General features: G+C 37.4%; 1 protein-coding gene across 23 annotated transcripts in view; it reads left to right on the top strand.

The window, feature by feature from the left end:
- Positions 1-16,954, top strand: part of PARD3 (par-3 family cell polarity regulator) — a 717,622-nt gene that overhangs the window by 547,549 nt on the left and 153,119 nt on the right. For all 23 annotated transcript variants that reach the window (XM_050804766.1, XM_050804769.1, XM_050804770.1 and 20 more), the window contains one exon: positions 9,892-10,134. In XM_050804766.1, the coding sequence (XP_050660723.1) occupies positions 9,892-10,134 (243 nt within the window). The remainder of the gene's footprint in view (positions 1-9,891; positions 10,135-16,954) is intronic.

Below are 16,954 nucleotides of genomic sequence, written 5' to 3'. Positions count from 1 at the left end.
GTTTCGTTGACCTCGTGAATCCTTTAGAAAAGTCAATTCTAATCAATAGTTTCAAGTTTGTTTTTTTAATTTTTATTGCACAGGTAAATAAGAATTTTTAAGAATCTGTTAACCTGCTTTGTAGAATGTAACTACTTAGATAAATACTTGACTGGGTGTGTTGGCTCACACCTGTAACACCTGTAATCCTAACACTTTGTAATCCTAACACTTTGGCAAGAGCATCACTTCAGCCCAGGAGTTCGAGGCTGCAGTGAGCTGCTGTGGTTGTGCCACTGCACCCCAGCTTGTGCGACAGAGTGAGAGCCTGTCTCTAAAAGAAAGTAAATAAATAAATAAGGAAAAAATATAGATGAATACTTGAGGAAAATTAAGCCTTAGGCATACTATATATTTGAAACTGATTTTATTGACAGATACTGCAAATGAAGTAGGAAAATGCAGTTTGATTTCTGATGAGAGCTGTCCTAGATGTATTTGGCTTAAGAGCATCTCTCTGCATTGGCAATAATTGTAGGTGCTTTAATACCCATGAAAGCCTGAACATGACTTGAGTGAGTATCTATTGAGATGTCTTTGTGTCTGTTGGTTAGGGAAATATTATTCTAATGTTTTATTAGTCAGTATAAGACAACGATCCTTGTTGTTTCACAATATATTAAGTGTATCAGACAGTATATTAGTCTATTCTCATGCTGCTATAAGGACATACTTGAGACCCGAGACTGGGTAATTTATAAAGGAAAGACGTCTAATTGACTCACAGTTCCATAGGGCTAGGGAGGTCTCGGGAAACTTAAAAGCATGGCAGAAGAGGAAGCAAACACGTCCTTCTTCACATGGTGGCAGGAAAGAGAAGAATGAGAGCCCAGCAAAGGGGGAAGCCCCTTATAAAACCATCAGATTTTGTAAGAACTAACTCACCATCACAAGGAACAGGAGGGGAAACTGCCCCCATGATTCAGTTATCTCCACCTAGTCCCTCCCATGACACGTGGGGATTATGGGAACTACAATTCATGATGAGATTTGGGTGGGGACACAGCCAACCCATATCAGATAGTATAAGTCTTTTTAAAATTATTATTTTAATAATGTTGTTTCCTCTCTCAGGGATCCCTTACCTTTGTTAAGAGAAAAAGATGTAAACGCATTAACATTAAAAAATTGATGTAAAGCTGATTTTTTTTACATCAGAAGGCTGAGGTGGGAGGATCACTTGAGGCCAGGAGTTCGAGATCAGCCTGGGCAACATAGCAAGACTCTATCTCTAAAAAAATTTTTTTTAATTAGTGGGGCATGGTGGTGTGCACCTGTAGTCCCAGATACTCAGGAGGCTCGTGTGGGAGGATGGCTTGAGCCCAGGAGTTCAGTGATGAAATGAGCTGTGATTATACTACTACACTCCGGCCTGGGCAACAGAGTAAGACCCCTGTCTCTGGGCAGGGGGGAAAAGATCATATAATCAATTGTTAAAATAGATGATTACAGAGTTTTGGGCAGGGAACGATCAGTGGGGCTGGAGTTAGTAGTGATTGCTTCATAGAGATGGCAGTTTGGGAGCTAGGTCTTGTTCCCAAGAATATGTATAATTTAGCAAACTAGAAAAATTCCACCCTCACGTTCAGTCTCCCTCCCACTAAGCACAAAGTTTATGGAAGGTGGACAGTCTTTTAACTGCCTGGATTCTTCACAGTTTGTGATTGTGTTAATGGTTAGTAGTCTCCCTGTTAATGCTTTCTTTTATCTCTTTTTCAACTTCTAACCATTTTGTATTTTAAAACCGGTTTCATCTCATTTTAGCATTGAGGGATGCAAGTTAATTTTCCCTCTCACCTGTTCTAGGGAACCACTGTGTATTTCAGCAACTTGCTGAATTCTTCCTGGAATTCCAATTCTCCTCTGGAATTGGAAGTGTACCTTTAAAACAGTTGTTTTCACTCAAGAAAAGTTTTTTTGGGACCCATTTGGCATATGGAAGTCCTTTCTTCTCAATCAGCTTTTACCCAAATATGACAAAGATATTAAAATCCCACTTAAAATTTGGAACTGTTATCAGAGTAAGAAATGTAGTGGATTAGTTTCTCTCTTTTGGGAATTCAGCATTGGCACCAAACTGGCAGCTTACCTACTGTTAGGGGCCAGTTGTTAGATTCACCTGGCAGGGGGAGGATCACCCAAAGGATGCATGAGTTGAGCTGCAGTATTTTTGAAGTCTGCCATCTGCTAAGTACTCTGAGGGCCAAATAAAGCCTTCCATCAGTGGACTATAACTGCTTTTGCAACAAACTGTTCCTTCCAGTTGTTTTGTAGCATAAATTTCCTTTTGCAATGAATTTGGGTTTTCTTTATTTGATCAATTTCTATAATAATGACTTTTTGAGAGAAGAAATACTGTTGGGAAAAGATCCATGAACTGTTGTTCCCAGAATGAGGCTTCTGGATGGCAGTGCAGTAAGTTGGGGGTAAAATGTTTCCCAAAAGAGTTGATTCCGAGATCCTGAACATTGTTTTGAAGATAGTCAACAACTATCTGATATGTAGCAATCTGAAATTTATTAAAAACATTTTTTCTGTTAAACTAATATTAGTATATTCTATCTTCTGTAGACATTAACAACTTTTTTTATTAAAAATCATTAAGAGTTTCTCTTTTTTTTTGTAGTCTTTAAAAAAAATACACCATGAAAAAAGAGATGTCTTGAAGCATCATAGCTTTGGAAATAGAGGTATTTGGTATGTAACTGGCAGGTTTAAGGACACCAGTGGTTTTCTATCCTAAGGAGTTTGGTCACTTCGGTGGTGATTCCCATACCTGGTACCTTTTCTGGATATATAAAGACTATACTTTATGTTCATAAAAAGTTCCTTTCATCTTATTCTACTGCAATTAGTGCTAAAAGCCATTTATTGTAAAAGCAAAAATACTAATGAATAGAAATGTTACAAAAACAGAAGCCTTGTGTGTTTTATCTGCATCGAGCGTCATCCATTTTAATTAGAGAAAAGGGGAGTGAACACTGTGACAAGAGCCTGGAATTAAAATCATTAATTGATGTCAAGCTGAAGAGAGACTGTTAGCATGAATATTAGTGACAGCAGGAAAGAAATTAACCTTATTACTTTATTTAGTATATTACATTATTTTGTGTATTATTCTCTATGCAGGATCAAGGCAATTTCATTATCATAATGGAAGACTTTTTTTTTTTTTTTTTACAAAAAGGAAAGATGTATTTATGCTTGAACATAACAAGTTGAAATGATAAGTTCTTTATTAAGTTAAAAATGTCTTGATAAAAGATTTTAATTGTTTGATTTTTTTTTTTCAATTTTCAAGGATAGGAAACAGTATAAATGTTATCCATCAATGTCAGGTGGTACAACTGCCTGTGATAATCTGAACCTCAGAATAGTTCTTTTTAGAACTAGGAAGGACTTACTGAAATGTTTAAAGCAGAAGACATTTATGTCTTTTGCTGGGTTTTGGACTAATCAGTTGCTTCTGTCATTGTTGAGGTTTGGCCTGAGATAAATGGGATAGAGAATGCTGAACAACAATCTGACTGTTGAGAAAAATGAGTGACTCTTACATCTTGGAGATAATTTGTGACCTCAGGGTCACAATAAAAGAGCAAAGGGGGTATGCTTTTATAGCCCTGGCCATCTGGATCCATTAAGGGCGCAACTGCAAGATACTCACTGTCTTTTCAAAGTTTCCTTAAGAAGTCATGTTATTTTTATGAGGACACCAAACATGTTTTTTTCCCTGAGCCAAATATTTTCTTACTGGAATACATTTCTCCACAGAGTGGAAATACATAACATGCAAATATAACCTTTTGGTTGTGTTAGAAAGTTCATTTTCTCACTTTGTAACAAGACATTCAAATATCAAAGAATATAATAAATTCAGTTGTGTCTTTTGTTAATTTTGCTTGTGAATCGCCACTAAAATTTATGAAAATCACAGTGCATGCCTAGTTTCAAAAGTCTACTCTAAAGTGCTATTTGTACAGCAAGCCTTATTAGCATTAATTTCTAGAATGAACTTGAGAATGCACATTAGTTCAGGCTACTGACCAGATCTGTTAGCCTTTTGCGGCAGTGGTTCTACCTGGTGGACCACACGTATGCTATACTTTTATTCTAAGGTTTTCATCACCAGTGTAAGCTGCCACATTGGAAAGCAGTGATACAGGTTTTAGAACTTTGGGGATGACATTATTGGTAATGACAAGATAAGCAATATGAATACAATTCCTTCATTATTGGAGCCTTGAGGAAAAAAATCAGTGCTTCTGGAAGGTATTACAGATGGGGCTTTAACATTTATTAGACTCAATGACTGGTGGTGATTAGTCATAATGTACAAATTTGGGTAAAAGAAGGCAGTTGAGATCTGGGCTTTATAAATAGTACTTCATGCTGCTGAGCACTTCTTTTGAGAGACTGACTTGTTATAAATTGACCACTAATTAATATTATTTTGTGTCTTTTGGAACAAAAGAACATTCAAATCCAGGACCCATCAGTAATATAATGAAACTGATGTACAAGAAGTTTGGGGAGATTATTTAGGTTTATGCCTCCCTTGAAAAGAGTGTGTTCCTATTCTCTTTCTGATAGCTTTCTTTCTTAAGAGGCATGCATTTTCTGACATAGGTAAGCTGGATTTTTCACTTTTAATGAATTGAGCTTCATGTATCATAGAGTTTAGTCATTAATAAATCAGTCTGAGTCATTCTCTTTGATTTTTGAAGGTTCTTCAAATTCAGAAATTTCAGCTTTATATTTATATAATTATACTTAGGTCTGTTGTGTTCCTTCAAATTTCTTCAGTTTGCCAAACTTCAAGACTTAAGTGAATGCCTAGTCACCCTGGATATTACCTATGATTAAGTGATTGACGAATGGTGACCAAATATCATGGTATAGTGGGTTGTCAGATAAGCGAACATAATTGAGTTTAAAACTAATATCCCATTGAATGTAAGAAAGAACTCATTTTCTTCTTTCTGCTAGTGATTTCTGGCCAAATCCAGAGTCAAAAAGATATTATGGTGCAAATAATAAAATTATCTCCTAACTCCTATCAACTTTCCATTATGGGGAGCTAGCATTTAGTAGTAACCAGCTTTTATAATAGCGTCCTTAACTGTCATTGTTAAATAGCATAATTAAATAGCATCTTTAATTGCTCTTAAATGGATAAATGGAGTAAAACTTTAAAAAATGTCTAGTAGAATTTTAGCTAAATTTGACATTAGAATTTGAGTTGCCATTTCTCCTGTCAGTATTCTGTCTGTAGAACTTACAGTCTCAGAGTTGTTAGAATCTAGAACAGTCCTGATAAAAGTTTCTAACTTTCTAATATTCGCTTATGAGGTAAGAAAGTCATTGATTGTCACCTCAGGAAATAAGGTTCTCCTAGGGTGTTTTGGGGAACATGAGAAGCAGTTTTGGTTGCCCTAGTGGCTGGGGGACACTGCTGCATTACATGTGGCTGTGACCAGTTCTGGTAAAAGTCCTGCGTGATGACAAATAGCCCCTTCTCAAATGTCATGGGGGTCCTGTTGAGAAACACTGAGCTAGGTGAATTTATGTACTTTTTGTAGCTGGGAGAGAAGAAAAATCAGACAAATTTGATTTCCTGTATTCAAAATTGGAAAACAAGAGTGGGGTGATGGTGATACGCTAGATACAAGAAAGAAACAAGGAAAATGCAAAGTTTGCTTATAATGCTATGTGACAATTTTCTGTCTTTAAAAAAACTTTTAAGTTTGTAATAATTTTAGATTCATAGGAAGTTATGAATATAGTACAGAGAGGTCCTATGTACCCTTCATCCAGTTTCCCCCAATGGTTAAGTTAGATAACTGTAGTACAGCATCAAAACCAGGAAATTCGCATTGGTATAGGGTGTGTGTAGTTCTGTCAGCACCTGTGCACGTTAGTGTATCCACTCCTACAGTGAAGAAACAGAACTATTTCATCACAGAGGCCTTCCTCTGTAGCTAACCCCTAGCCATCACTAACCTGTTCACCAACTCCATACTTTTGTCATTTTGAGAATGTTATATAAGTGAAATCATATACGACCTGTGAGATTGGCTGGACTTTTTTTCACGTCACATAATGCCTTGAGACAGATTCAAGTTGCTATATGTATCACTAGTTTGTTTATTCGTATGGCTGAGTAATATTCTGTGATATGAACACACCCCAGTTTTTTTTTTTTTTAACTATTCCCCTATTGTGGGCTATTTTGGGTGTTTCCAATATTTAAATATTACAAATAAGGTAATATTTGTCAATGAACAATTGCATACAGATTTTTGCTTTGACATAAGTTTTCACACCTTTGGAATAAGTACCTGGAGGCACAATTGCTGGACAGTATGATAAGTGTATGTTTAATTTTTAAACATACTACCAGGCTGTTTTCCAGGGTGACAGTACCATTTTAAATTTCCAACTGCAATGTATGAGAAGCCCAGTTTCCCTACATCCATGGCTGTATTTGGTATTGTCACTGTTTTTTATTTTAACCAATCAGGTGTGTAGTAATAGCTCATCATGGTCTTACTTGCATTTCCCTAATAGCTGGTGGTATTGAACATCTTTTCACATGCTTGTCATCCATATTTCCTCTTCAGTGAAACGTCTCTTTGTGTCTTTTGCCATTTTCTAATTGGATTGTTTTCTCATTGTTGAGGTTTCAAGGTTTTTGTTTGTTTGTTTTTTGTTTGTTTTTTTGAGTCAGGATCTTGCTCTGTCACATGGGCTGGAGTGCAGTGGCACAATCATGGTTCACTGCAGTCTCGGCCTCCAGGGCCCAGGCAATCCTCTCACCTCAGCTGAGTAGCTGGGATTACAGGCGTGCACCACCATGCCCAGCTAATTTTTGCATTTTTTGTAGAGACAGGGTTTTACTGTGTTGCCTAGGCTGGTCCCGAACTCCTGGGCTCAAGCAGCACGCCCCCATCAGCATCCTAAAGTGCTGGGATTACAGGTATGAGCCGAGTGAAAGGGACTGAGTATTTTAAAAAATATTTCCTGGATATGAGTCCTTTGTCAGATACGTGTCTTGCAAATATTTTTTTCAAGTCTGTACTTATTTTTTTCATCTTCTAATTAGAGCTTTTCACAGAGGAAAAGTTTTTTTATGTTGATGATGTCCAATTTATATACTTTTAAAATTTTATGGATAATGATTTTGGTATTAGTCCTAAAAACCCTTCACCACGCACTAGTTCCTAAAGAATTCCTTACATTTTTTCTTATATTTTATACTTTTACATTTACATTTAAACCTGTGATCCATTTTGAGTTAATTTTTTAGTAAGGTATGACATTTATTTTTCCTTTTCTTTTTGCCTATGGCTATCTCATGGCTCCTGCACCATTGGTTGAAAAAACTATTTTATTACATTGAATTGTTTTTGATGCAGCATTGTGTAGTTTTCAACGTATATATCTTACACAGATCTACATAAACTAAAGTTTGGCTTATAGATGTGTATCTATGTGTTGTGTTTTGTTAGGGTTTATAAATAGCATTGCATTTTTAATTTCAGTGACTATGTGTTCACTGCCAGCATATGGAAAATACAATGGATTTTTATATGCTAATCTTGTATCATCTGACTTTGTTGAACTTGCTTTTTAGTTCTGGGAGATTTTTGTAGATTCTTTGGAATTTTCTATGTAGATCATCATGTCATTTGCAAGTAAGAAGCATTTTATTTCTTACTTTTCAATCTGTGTACTTTTATTTCCTTTTCTAGGCTTATTGCATTGCCTAGAACTTCCAACACTATGTGGAATTACAGTGGTAGGAGCACACATCCTCAGTTTATTATAGGGAAAGCATTCAGTCTTCCCCATTATGCGTGATGGAACCTGTCAGCTTCTGGGAGATGCTCTTAAGTTTAGGAAGTTTCACTTTATTTCTAGTTTTCTGAAGGTTTTCTGACATGATGGGTGTTGAATTTTGTCAAATGCTTCTTCTGCATCAATTGATATAATCATGTAACTTTTCTTCTTTAATATGATGGATTGTAGTAATTGATTTTTGAATATTGAACCAGGCTTGAATTTCTGCAGTAAACACCATTTGGTCATGGTGTATAATTTATTTTGTATATTGCTGAATTTCATTTACTAATATTTCATTAAGGGTTTTTGCTTTCATATTCATGAGGAATATTGGCCTATAGCTTTCTTTTCTTTCTTCCTTTTTTTTGCTGCTGTCTTTATCTGATTTTGGTATCTTTTCTGGATTTTTTTTGAATATGTATTTATGTATTGTTTATGCTAACAGAGGTCTAATTCAAACATGAAAAGAAATAACTGCAATAAAAGATTAAACTCAGTCTAAAGTATTGCTTTGTAGAAGTAAGATTTTACTGCATTTAAATGTATATTTAAATTTGTAAGTATATAAAGGAGATTTTTTTCCATTAAAATCTATTGAGGGTTTAAAAATTATTTCCAGGTAACTAAGATTGACTTAGGGTATAAATTATGTCAATATATTATAAGTTGAAAAGGATGTTGTACCAAATAGTTTAGTAAAATCATAGTAAACTAAATGTAGCTTCAGTAAAGGTGAACATTTAGGTTTGTTTCTTAGTTGTAATGTAGGCAAGTTTTACTTCAGAATTCGATTGGATACATGCCTTCTACTCCTTAATTTAAGGATTCCCCATTTCTGTATGCATCCCATAAAATGACAGAGTCGATGTCATTAAGCTGAGATCCTCTTTTGCCAGTAATGAAGAGTTATAGTGTAGATTCATGTTTAAGCTTTGTAGTATGTTGAATGTTTATGGTGTATTAATAATGAGTAAGATATATATATATTACATATAAACATTTTCATATACAAAGTGTATGTAACTTTTAAAAAATTATTTCTTGCCTTAAACAAATTCATGAGTAATATCCAAGTAGATGCCAGAAATGATCTGTTCCTTGTGAGTTTTTTTTTTTTTTTTTTTTTTTTATGAGATGGAGTCTCGCGCTGTCTCCCAGGCTGGAGTGCAGTGGCGCGATCTTGGCTCACTGCAAGCTCCGCCTCCCGGGTTCACGCCATTCTCCTGCCTCAGCCTCCCGAGTAGCTGGGACTACAGGCGCCCACCACTACGCCCGGCTACTTTTTTGTATTTTTAGTAGAGACAGGGTTTCACCGTGTTAGCCAGGATGGTCTCGATCTCCTGACCTCGTGATCCGCCCATCTAGGCCTCCCAAAGTGCTGGGATTACAGGCATGAGCCACCGCGCCTGGCCCCTTGTGAGTTTTTAAAGCTAGTTAATAAGTGAAAATTTAAACTTAAGATTTAAATTATGGCTAGGCACGGTGGCTCACACTTGTAATCCCAGCACTTTGGGAGGCTGAGGCGGGAGGATCACTTGAGGTCAGGAGTTTGAGACCAGCCTGGCCAACATGGTGAAACCCCATCTCTACTGAAAATACAAAAATTAGCCAGGCATGGTGGTGCACACCTGTAATCCCTGCTACTTGGCAGGCTAGGGCACAAGAATCGCTTGAACCTGGGAGGCGGAGGTTGCAGTGAGCCAAGATCTCAGGCCACTGCACTCCAGCCTGGGGAACAGAGTGAGACTCTGTCTCAAAAAAAAAAAGAAGATTTAAATTATGACTGCAATCTTGTTGACATGAACAAAGGGTATCTAAAATTATTCTTTTTGAGCATCCATAGCATTACTTAGCAATCTACAATGTGTATGACCTATCATTTACACCGCTGATCTTCTATAACTGCATGAAATAAAATACATTTTACAACATATTTTAATGAATGTTTCTATATGCAGTTCCTCGAAAAGGAAAGGTTTCTCTTATTTCAGCTTTGTTCTGATTTCATAGGATTCAAGCCAAAACTCGAGAATTTAGGGAACGACAAGCTCGAGAGCGTGACTATGCTGAAATCCAAGATTTTCATCGGACGTTTGGCTGTGATGATGAATTGATGTATGGGGGAGTTTCTTCTTATGAAGCTTCCATGGCTCTCAACGCTAGACCTCAGAGCCCACGAGAAGGGCACATGATGGATGCTTTGTATGCCCAAGTCAAGAAGCCGCGGAATTCCAAACCCTCACCTGTAGACAGGTAGGCGCCAGGGGCAGTCATGGTATTGCTTCCAAATCAACTTTTATATAGCTTCTGACAAGGGAGTAGACCGTTCATCAATCCTCAAACCAGAATTGCCTTTTATTAATGGCCTTTAAAAAGCTGTTGTGTCTAAAAGTATTGAGTTTACACAAATTGAAACCTAATGGAAGGATCAGCAGAGGTTTTGATGGCTTTTCTAATGATTCCAACATATTTCATTTTTTCCTAAGATGGTTTTATACCTGAGAACCAACCTCTAGTTTATAACTCAAATAAAAAGCCCAACTTAAAATTATGACTCTTGTACTTAAGTAATACGTCCTTTTATGGCTAGGAGAGCCTCTAGGTGTGGCAGTTAAGTAGATGAGGAATGACGTGATTTGTTCCAATTATGATTTAGATGGATCACTTTTTTTTAGGCGGCATAACTTTATATTATGAAAGAATTGGTAAATGAGAAGAATAGTGTAGTATAACAGATTACTTATTAACAGCCATAGACCACAGGTCTGAATTATGTATATCAGTGTAGCACACAGGAGTGCAATGTTAACTGTATTCTTTAATTGACACATAGTATTTTACATGTTGATGGGATACATGTAGTATTTACATGCATAGAATGCGTAACGATCATGTCAGGGCATTTGGGGTATCCCTCAGCTTGAGTATTTATTTATCTGTTAATTGTGTTTTAATGGCTATATATTTATTTGAAATTTTAACTGAAGCAATTTTAAATAGATCTTTTCCCGCTCTTTTGTTTGTATGTTCAAGCACCATGAGGAGTTTAGTTCACAAATAATTTCTTTTTATATCAGACATATATATGCATGTTGTTGTCATAAATGATACACTCAGCCCATCGTCTCTTATAATTATTTCTAATAAGTGTTGCTCTATTTAGGAACTGGACTTTGAACATTATGAATATCAGGTTTCATTAAAACCAGGGGCTCTCAAGCTTTAGTGCTTTAGCTTTAGTGTGTGTCAGAATCTCCTGGAGGGCTTCTTAAAATGCGCATTGATGGACTCTCCCCAAATTTTGATTCAGTAGGTCTGAGGTTGAGCCCAAGAATTTTCATTTCTTACACAAGTCCAGGTTTGATGCTGGTACCATTGGTCCTGGGGATGGCACTGTAAGAACCCTCGCAAGGCTAGAGACGTACTGGAATTACTTCATCCATAGTATCCATGTGTTATTGGTTGCTGTGTTTTACACCCGGTTTCTATTTTAGCTACTTCCAGCTGTTTTTGATAGAGGTTTGCAGATGCAACAGGTAACTCTCAGGCAAACCCAGGAGGAAGTATTTTTAAAAATAGCAAATGTGAAGCCAGATCTTAAGGTGAAATGCTATAGCCAGAGTATTTTGTTTGTTTGTTTTTTGTTTTGTTTTCCTTTTGTTGGGTTTTAGGTTTTCCTTATGGTCTTATGAAAATCTGTAAATCTGTTTGATATTGACTATAATGACTGAATAACATAAGTTAACATAGGAGGTATATGGTTTATTTAGACCCCTTTGGTGTGATCACCTAGAAGGTTCACTTGCTTATTATCTAACCACAGATATGTCAGGATCCAAAGAATAAAATTATTATCAGTGACAGTGACATTTTCTTTAAAAGCTTTTACTTGGTTTCTGCCATACTTGTGAATGCTGCTTATAGAAGGTCACACAGCATTTGAAGGTCATGAATGTCCCATTGGAATTTTTTTCTTGGGAGAAAGGACACCAGAACACTGGTGTTGTCAGTTAGTAACTTTTGGAGGAAGTGAAAAAAAAATTAGTTGACATATTATTGATCATTGATAAAAACACTCATCATTTTCAGCACCTTCCACATCCAGTTTGAAAACCTGAAAAATAGTAGACTTCCTCGTAGCAGTTTTTTACACAGCTCAGAAGTCCCACATGACATCAGAGGCAGGAGTCAGATGGCTTCTGTCTTCCCAGCTCCTGGGGCCCAGAAGTGTTTGCTTTAAACCCCAGTTTAAATCATAGTGCCCTACAAGAGTCTAAATCTTGCATGTAAATGTCTGCAAATTTTCAGTCGCACTTACATGCTCAGAATAGCCTCTGTGTCTGGACTCCAGCATCCCCACCTGGAGTCTCTACCCTGTACTGTGCTAACCCCAAACTGAAACTCAGCCTCCTAATTTCTGCCAAAATCCACTCAGCGAAACATTCTGAAGGAGACTTTAGTCGTGAGGACGAGTTACACCAAACAGTAAGTAACTCAGAATCACATCTTAGACATTGCTGTATTCAAAAGCCCCTCTCAGCCTAACTCAAGCACAGCCTCAGCAGCTGTCAGACCTCTTATGCTTTTACGCATTTGTGCCCCAGAAGGGTGATTAGACTAGATAATTTGTAAGATGCTTCCAACTCAGGAGAGACATAATTTATACTTTTAAGAAAAAGGACTGTGGAAACTTTAGTTTTTTGTAATTATTATTTTTGCAGAGAGTAAGATGTCCATTAAACAGTGATTGATGTCACTAATCCAAAAAGCTGGGAATGATCGTACCTGTAAAGCACTTCTTCACCTACCTTTAACAGAATGTGAATTTGGCTTCGATGTCATGGTGTCACCTCCATTGTCTGTTCCTGTCACAGAGAAAGCTATAGAAAAGTGCTTCTCAGACTTGAGGAGTATAGGAATTCTTTTTTTTTTTTTTTTTTTTTTTTTTTTAAGGAAAGACAATCTCTTGCTACTGCAGTATTGAACTAAATTGTTTTGATTATAATGTTACTTAAATATGTATAAAAATAAAATAGGACTAAACTCCTTCTGTTGACAACCATTATACAACCATAAAGCCAAACATCTTTACAAATTAAATACAAATGAAATGGCAAAGCCATTACATTCAAATGAACAACATTAACTTAATGTGGCCAGTAATGTTTCTTAAATCTAAACTCTTGCACAAATCATGAATATGGTGGTGGCTGCTCTATGGCAGGTTCATCTGGGTTTGTTTGCCGACCCCCACGGTCTTGCCCATCCCTTTTCTCTGTTAAATTTCTGCAGTTCTCTTGTATGTTCCTGTTCAGCAGCCTTTGGCCTGCACCTCCCGCAGGGACATCACGTGTGCATGAAGTTCAGCCCACTTCTATTGTCATTAACCAGAGACAGTGAAAATAGCATTCCATGGTGCCTTCATGTGTGTAACCCCAAATTCAGACAGTGAACTAACACGCCTGTAAGAAGATCTGGAATATGCTTATACTAACGTTTTTGAAGAGTAATTATTCAAGTGGAAACATGCAACTTGGAACTCCGCAGATATTATTTCCTGAATGAAGAATAGACACAATAGAGAAACTCCTGTCAACTGACTAAATTCCACCAAAGTTTGCAATTGATGTCCAATGACCTTTACTATTCAAATTTTTGGATTTCATGGGAATGCAGGCAGTTTACAGTCTGATGCGTAGCCTGCATCTGTTCTGGGATTTTCATTGTTCGGTGAGGAGGAAGCAGTATTCTACATTTCACTGCTTAGTCAGTTTAATTGATCTTATAGTCAGAAATATGGATCTGGTAGCCCCACATGGAAATAGCCAGGGATGATTTATTAAATGCAGTGAATTTGGTGTCAAAATGGGACATTTTCTCGATTTCCACATATTACTTATAAAATGTTTCTTATAAGATAGCATCATTCTATGTCTAGAAATAGTCCCATGTCTGTTTAATTGTATTATCACATGAACTGTAGGCTGTAGTCACAGTGTCATTGTTACTACTATTTATTAGTGTCGTGGGTAACATTTTGATTTTTCACGTTGGATTGATGCTAAAGAGAAGCAGATCCTATCTTTGTGTTTGATATGAATAACAAGGCTTAAAACTCACAAAAATGTTGGCGTAGGCCGGGCACAGTGGCTTACACCTGTAATCCCAGCACTTTGGGAAGCGAAGGCAAGAGGATTGCTTGAAGCCCAACATCTGAGACCAGCCTAGGCAACAAAGTGAGACCTCGTCTCTACAAAAATAAATTAGCCAGGCGTGGTGGCATGCATCTATAGTCCCAGCTACTCAGGAGGCCAGGGCAGGAGGATCACTTGAACCTAGGAATCTGAGGCTGCAGTGAGCTACGATTGTGCCGCTGCACTCCAGTCTGGGCAACAGAACAAGATTCTGTCTCTTAAAAAAAAAAAAAAAAAATCCCAGTTTTTTTCTGGCTAGCAGAGTGCCTAGCTAAAAGTTTCCCAGGCTCCCTTGCATTAAGAGGTGACCATGTGACATAGTTCTGACTCCTAAGTGAGGAACAGACCTAGAGTAGGGACTTTCTATAAAGCTAGTCTTTTCCTGAGTGCAATGGGACTGACTCCTTTTGTCCTTTGCCATTTTCCCTGATTCTAAAGGTATAGACTCCATGAAGGAAGAGGGTAGCAGTCTGGTCCTGTGAACAGCTCTTCTAGTTCTCGTCACCTGCGAAAAGTGAATTTGTTACTTAAGTTACCTGCAATCAGGTTTCTATTTCATGAAGCCAAAAACCATTCTGAATACAGATGCTCCTCAACTTTCAATGGTGTTCTGTCCTGATAAACTCATTATAAGTTGAAAATAACATGTTGGAAATGCATTGAATACACCTCACCTACCAAACATCATGGGTTAGCCTAGCCTATCTTAAACATGCTCAGAACACTTACATCAGCCTACAGTTGGACAAAATCCTCTATTCTAACACAAAACCTATTTTATAACAAAGTGTTGGATATCTTGTACAATTTATTGAGTACTGTACTAAAAGTGAAAAACAGATTGGTTGTGTGGGTAGTTAAGGTATGGTTTCTGCTGAATAGTTAGCACTTTTGCACTATCTAAAGTTGAAAAATCTTAAGTTGAGTCATAGCAAGTCCAGGACCATCTGTATAATGAATTGTGCACAGAAGAGCCCAGAGGGAATCATTGTCTTTTGATCAAGATTGTGTACATTTTGGAGTACTAGACGCTGGTCAAATAATTTCCACAATATTTTGTGAAATTAAGTAACGAGCAGTATTCTCCAGTGGTGCTCAATTAGCTCTTCTGCCTTTCATTTTGTTATACATCTAGTTAAAGAGATGTTACCAATCAAATGTCCGCCAGCAGCTATTCTCAATTCTTTAAGACACTGCTACCCTCTGATAACTCCTACTTCCACCAACAATTCTGCTATACAGTAAGAAGCAGTTGAGTGCAATGTACAAGAGAATGAACTACGGAGCCAGAATGCTTGTTTGATCCTGGGCTCTTCTTTTTTTTTTTTTTTTTTTTGAGACAGGATCTCACTCTGTCACCTAGGCTGGCTGGAGTATGATTTGGACTCATTACAGCCTCAACCTCCTGGGCTTAAGCAATCCTCCCACCTCAGCTTCCTGAGTAGCTGGGACTACAGGCATATGACATGACGCCCAACTACTTTTATTTATTTTTTGTAGAGATGGGGTCTCACTGTGTTGCCCAGGCTGGTCTCAAACTCCTGGGCTCAAGTGATGCACCTGCCTCAGCCTCCCGTAGTGCTGGGATTACAGACGTGAGCCACACCGTGCTCTTCCTTCTGGGCTCTTCTGCCATCAGCTGTGTAAAGTCTCTGCCTCACTTTCCTCATCTATAAAATGGGGATAATAATGGTACTTACCTCATTAGATTTTCCCAGGATTAACTGTGTCAGTGACATATAAAGCACTTCACACTGAGCATGGTCTATAATCAGCACTATTTGTGTGCTGTTGCAACTGTTACTTAGGAAATGGGCTTTTACTCTCAGGAAAGCACATATGCTTTCAGCATCGCCACATAGATGCAGAAACAAGCAAGGAATAAAACTGAAATCAGTAAAGAAGGTTTGATTCTTTATACTTAACATAGATATAGGAGTGTGGGAATATAGTTCTGCTGATGCCACTTCCTTCATTAAATAGCTTGGTCTCCTAAGTATTCTCCATAAATTACATCACATCATGAACTGTTTCTCTTTAAATTAGGAGTTACTGAATTCAGGATAAGGCACTCCAGATGGCTTCTATAATATAAATATTTAGATTAAAAGTAAATGTTGGGTAGCATGAAACGTCTTATTTGAGAGTGACAGACGGGTCATGGTATAAGGACCTGACTGAGTCTTGATCAATTCCAGCCTTTCGTTTGGTAATTTGAAGGTTTTCATTTTGTACTTGCACGAAATTCTTTGAAGTTCCTCATGTTTTGCTTTCATGAAATTCTTACTGAGTCTGAGTTTGCAATACTCCATGGAAATAGGGAGGCTTGAATGTCTCAAACCTTGTCTAAAGTGTTGGTATTTCTGTTTATATCAAGTTTTCTCTTAGAGGGACAGGCAAGCCTGAATCATGATTTTAAGAACTATAAAGGCTAGGCACAGTGGCTCACATCTATAATCCCAGCATTTTGGGAAGCAGAGGTGGGAGGATCACTTGAGGCCAGGAGTTCAAGACCATACTAGACAACACAGTGAGATGCTGTCTCTAAAAAAACACTAAAATTATCCAAGCATGGTGGTCACACACCTATAGTCCCAGCTACTCAGGAGGCTGAGGTGGAAGGGTTGCTTGAGCCCAGGAGTTGGAGGCTGCAACGGGCCATGATCATAGCACCGTACTCCAGAATCAGTGACAGAGTGAGACGTCGTCTCTAAAAAGTAAAAACATAAAAAAAAAAGTAAAATTAGAAAAAACAGTGGTTTTTCTAATTTTAGCATATGTAGAAAGACCCTGGAGCACTTCTCACAGATCTTGACCTCCCCTCATAGATATTTTGATTCAGTAGATGTAGTTGACTACAAACCCACATTTTAAACAAG

This window comes from Macaca thibetana, chromosome 9, assembly GCF_024542745.1.
Source record: "Macaca thibetana thibetana isolate TM-01 chromosome 9, ASM2454274v1, whole genome shotgun sequence".
NCBI classification, from domain to species: Eukaryota; Metazoa; Chordata; class Mammalia; order Primates; family Cercopithecidae; genus Macaca; species Macaca thibetana.
The sequence above is the reverse complement of the archived record's forward strand: the minus strand, read 5'-3'. Positions and strand labels throughout refer to the sequence as shown.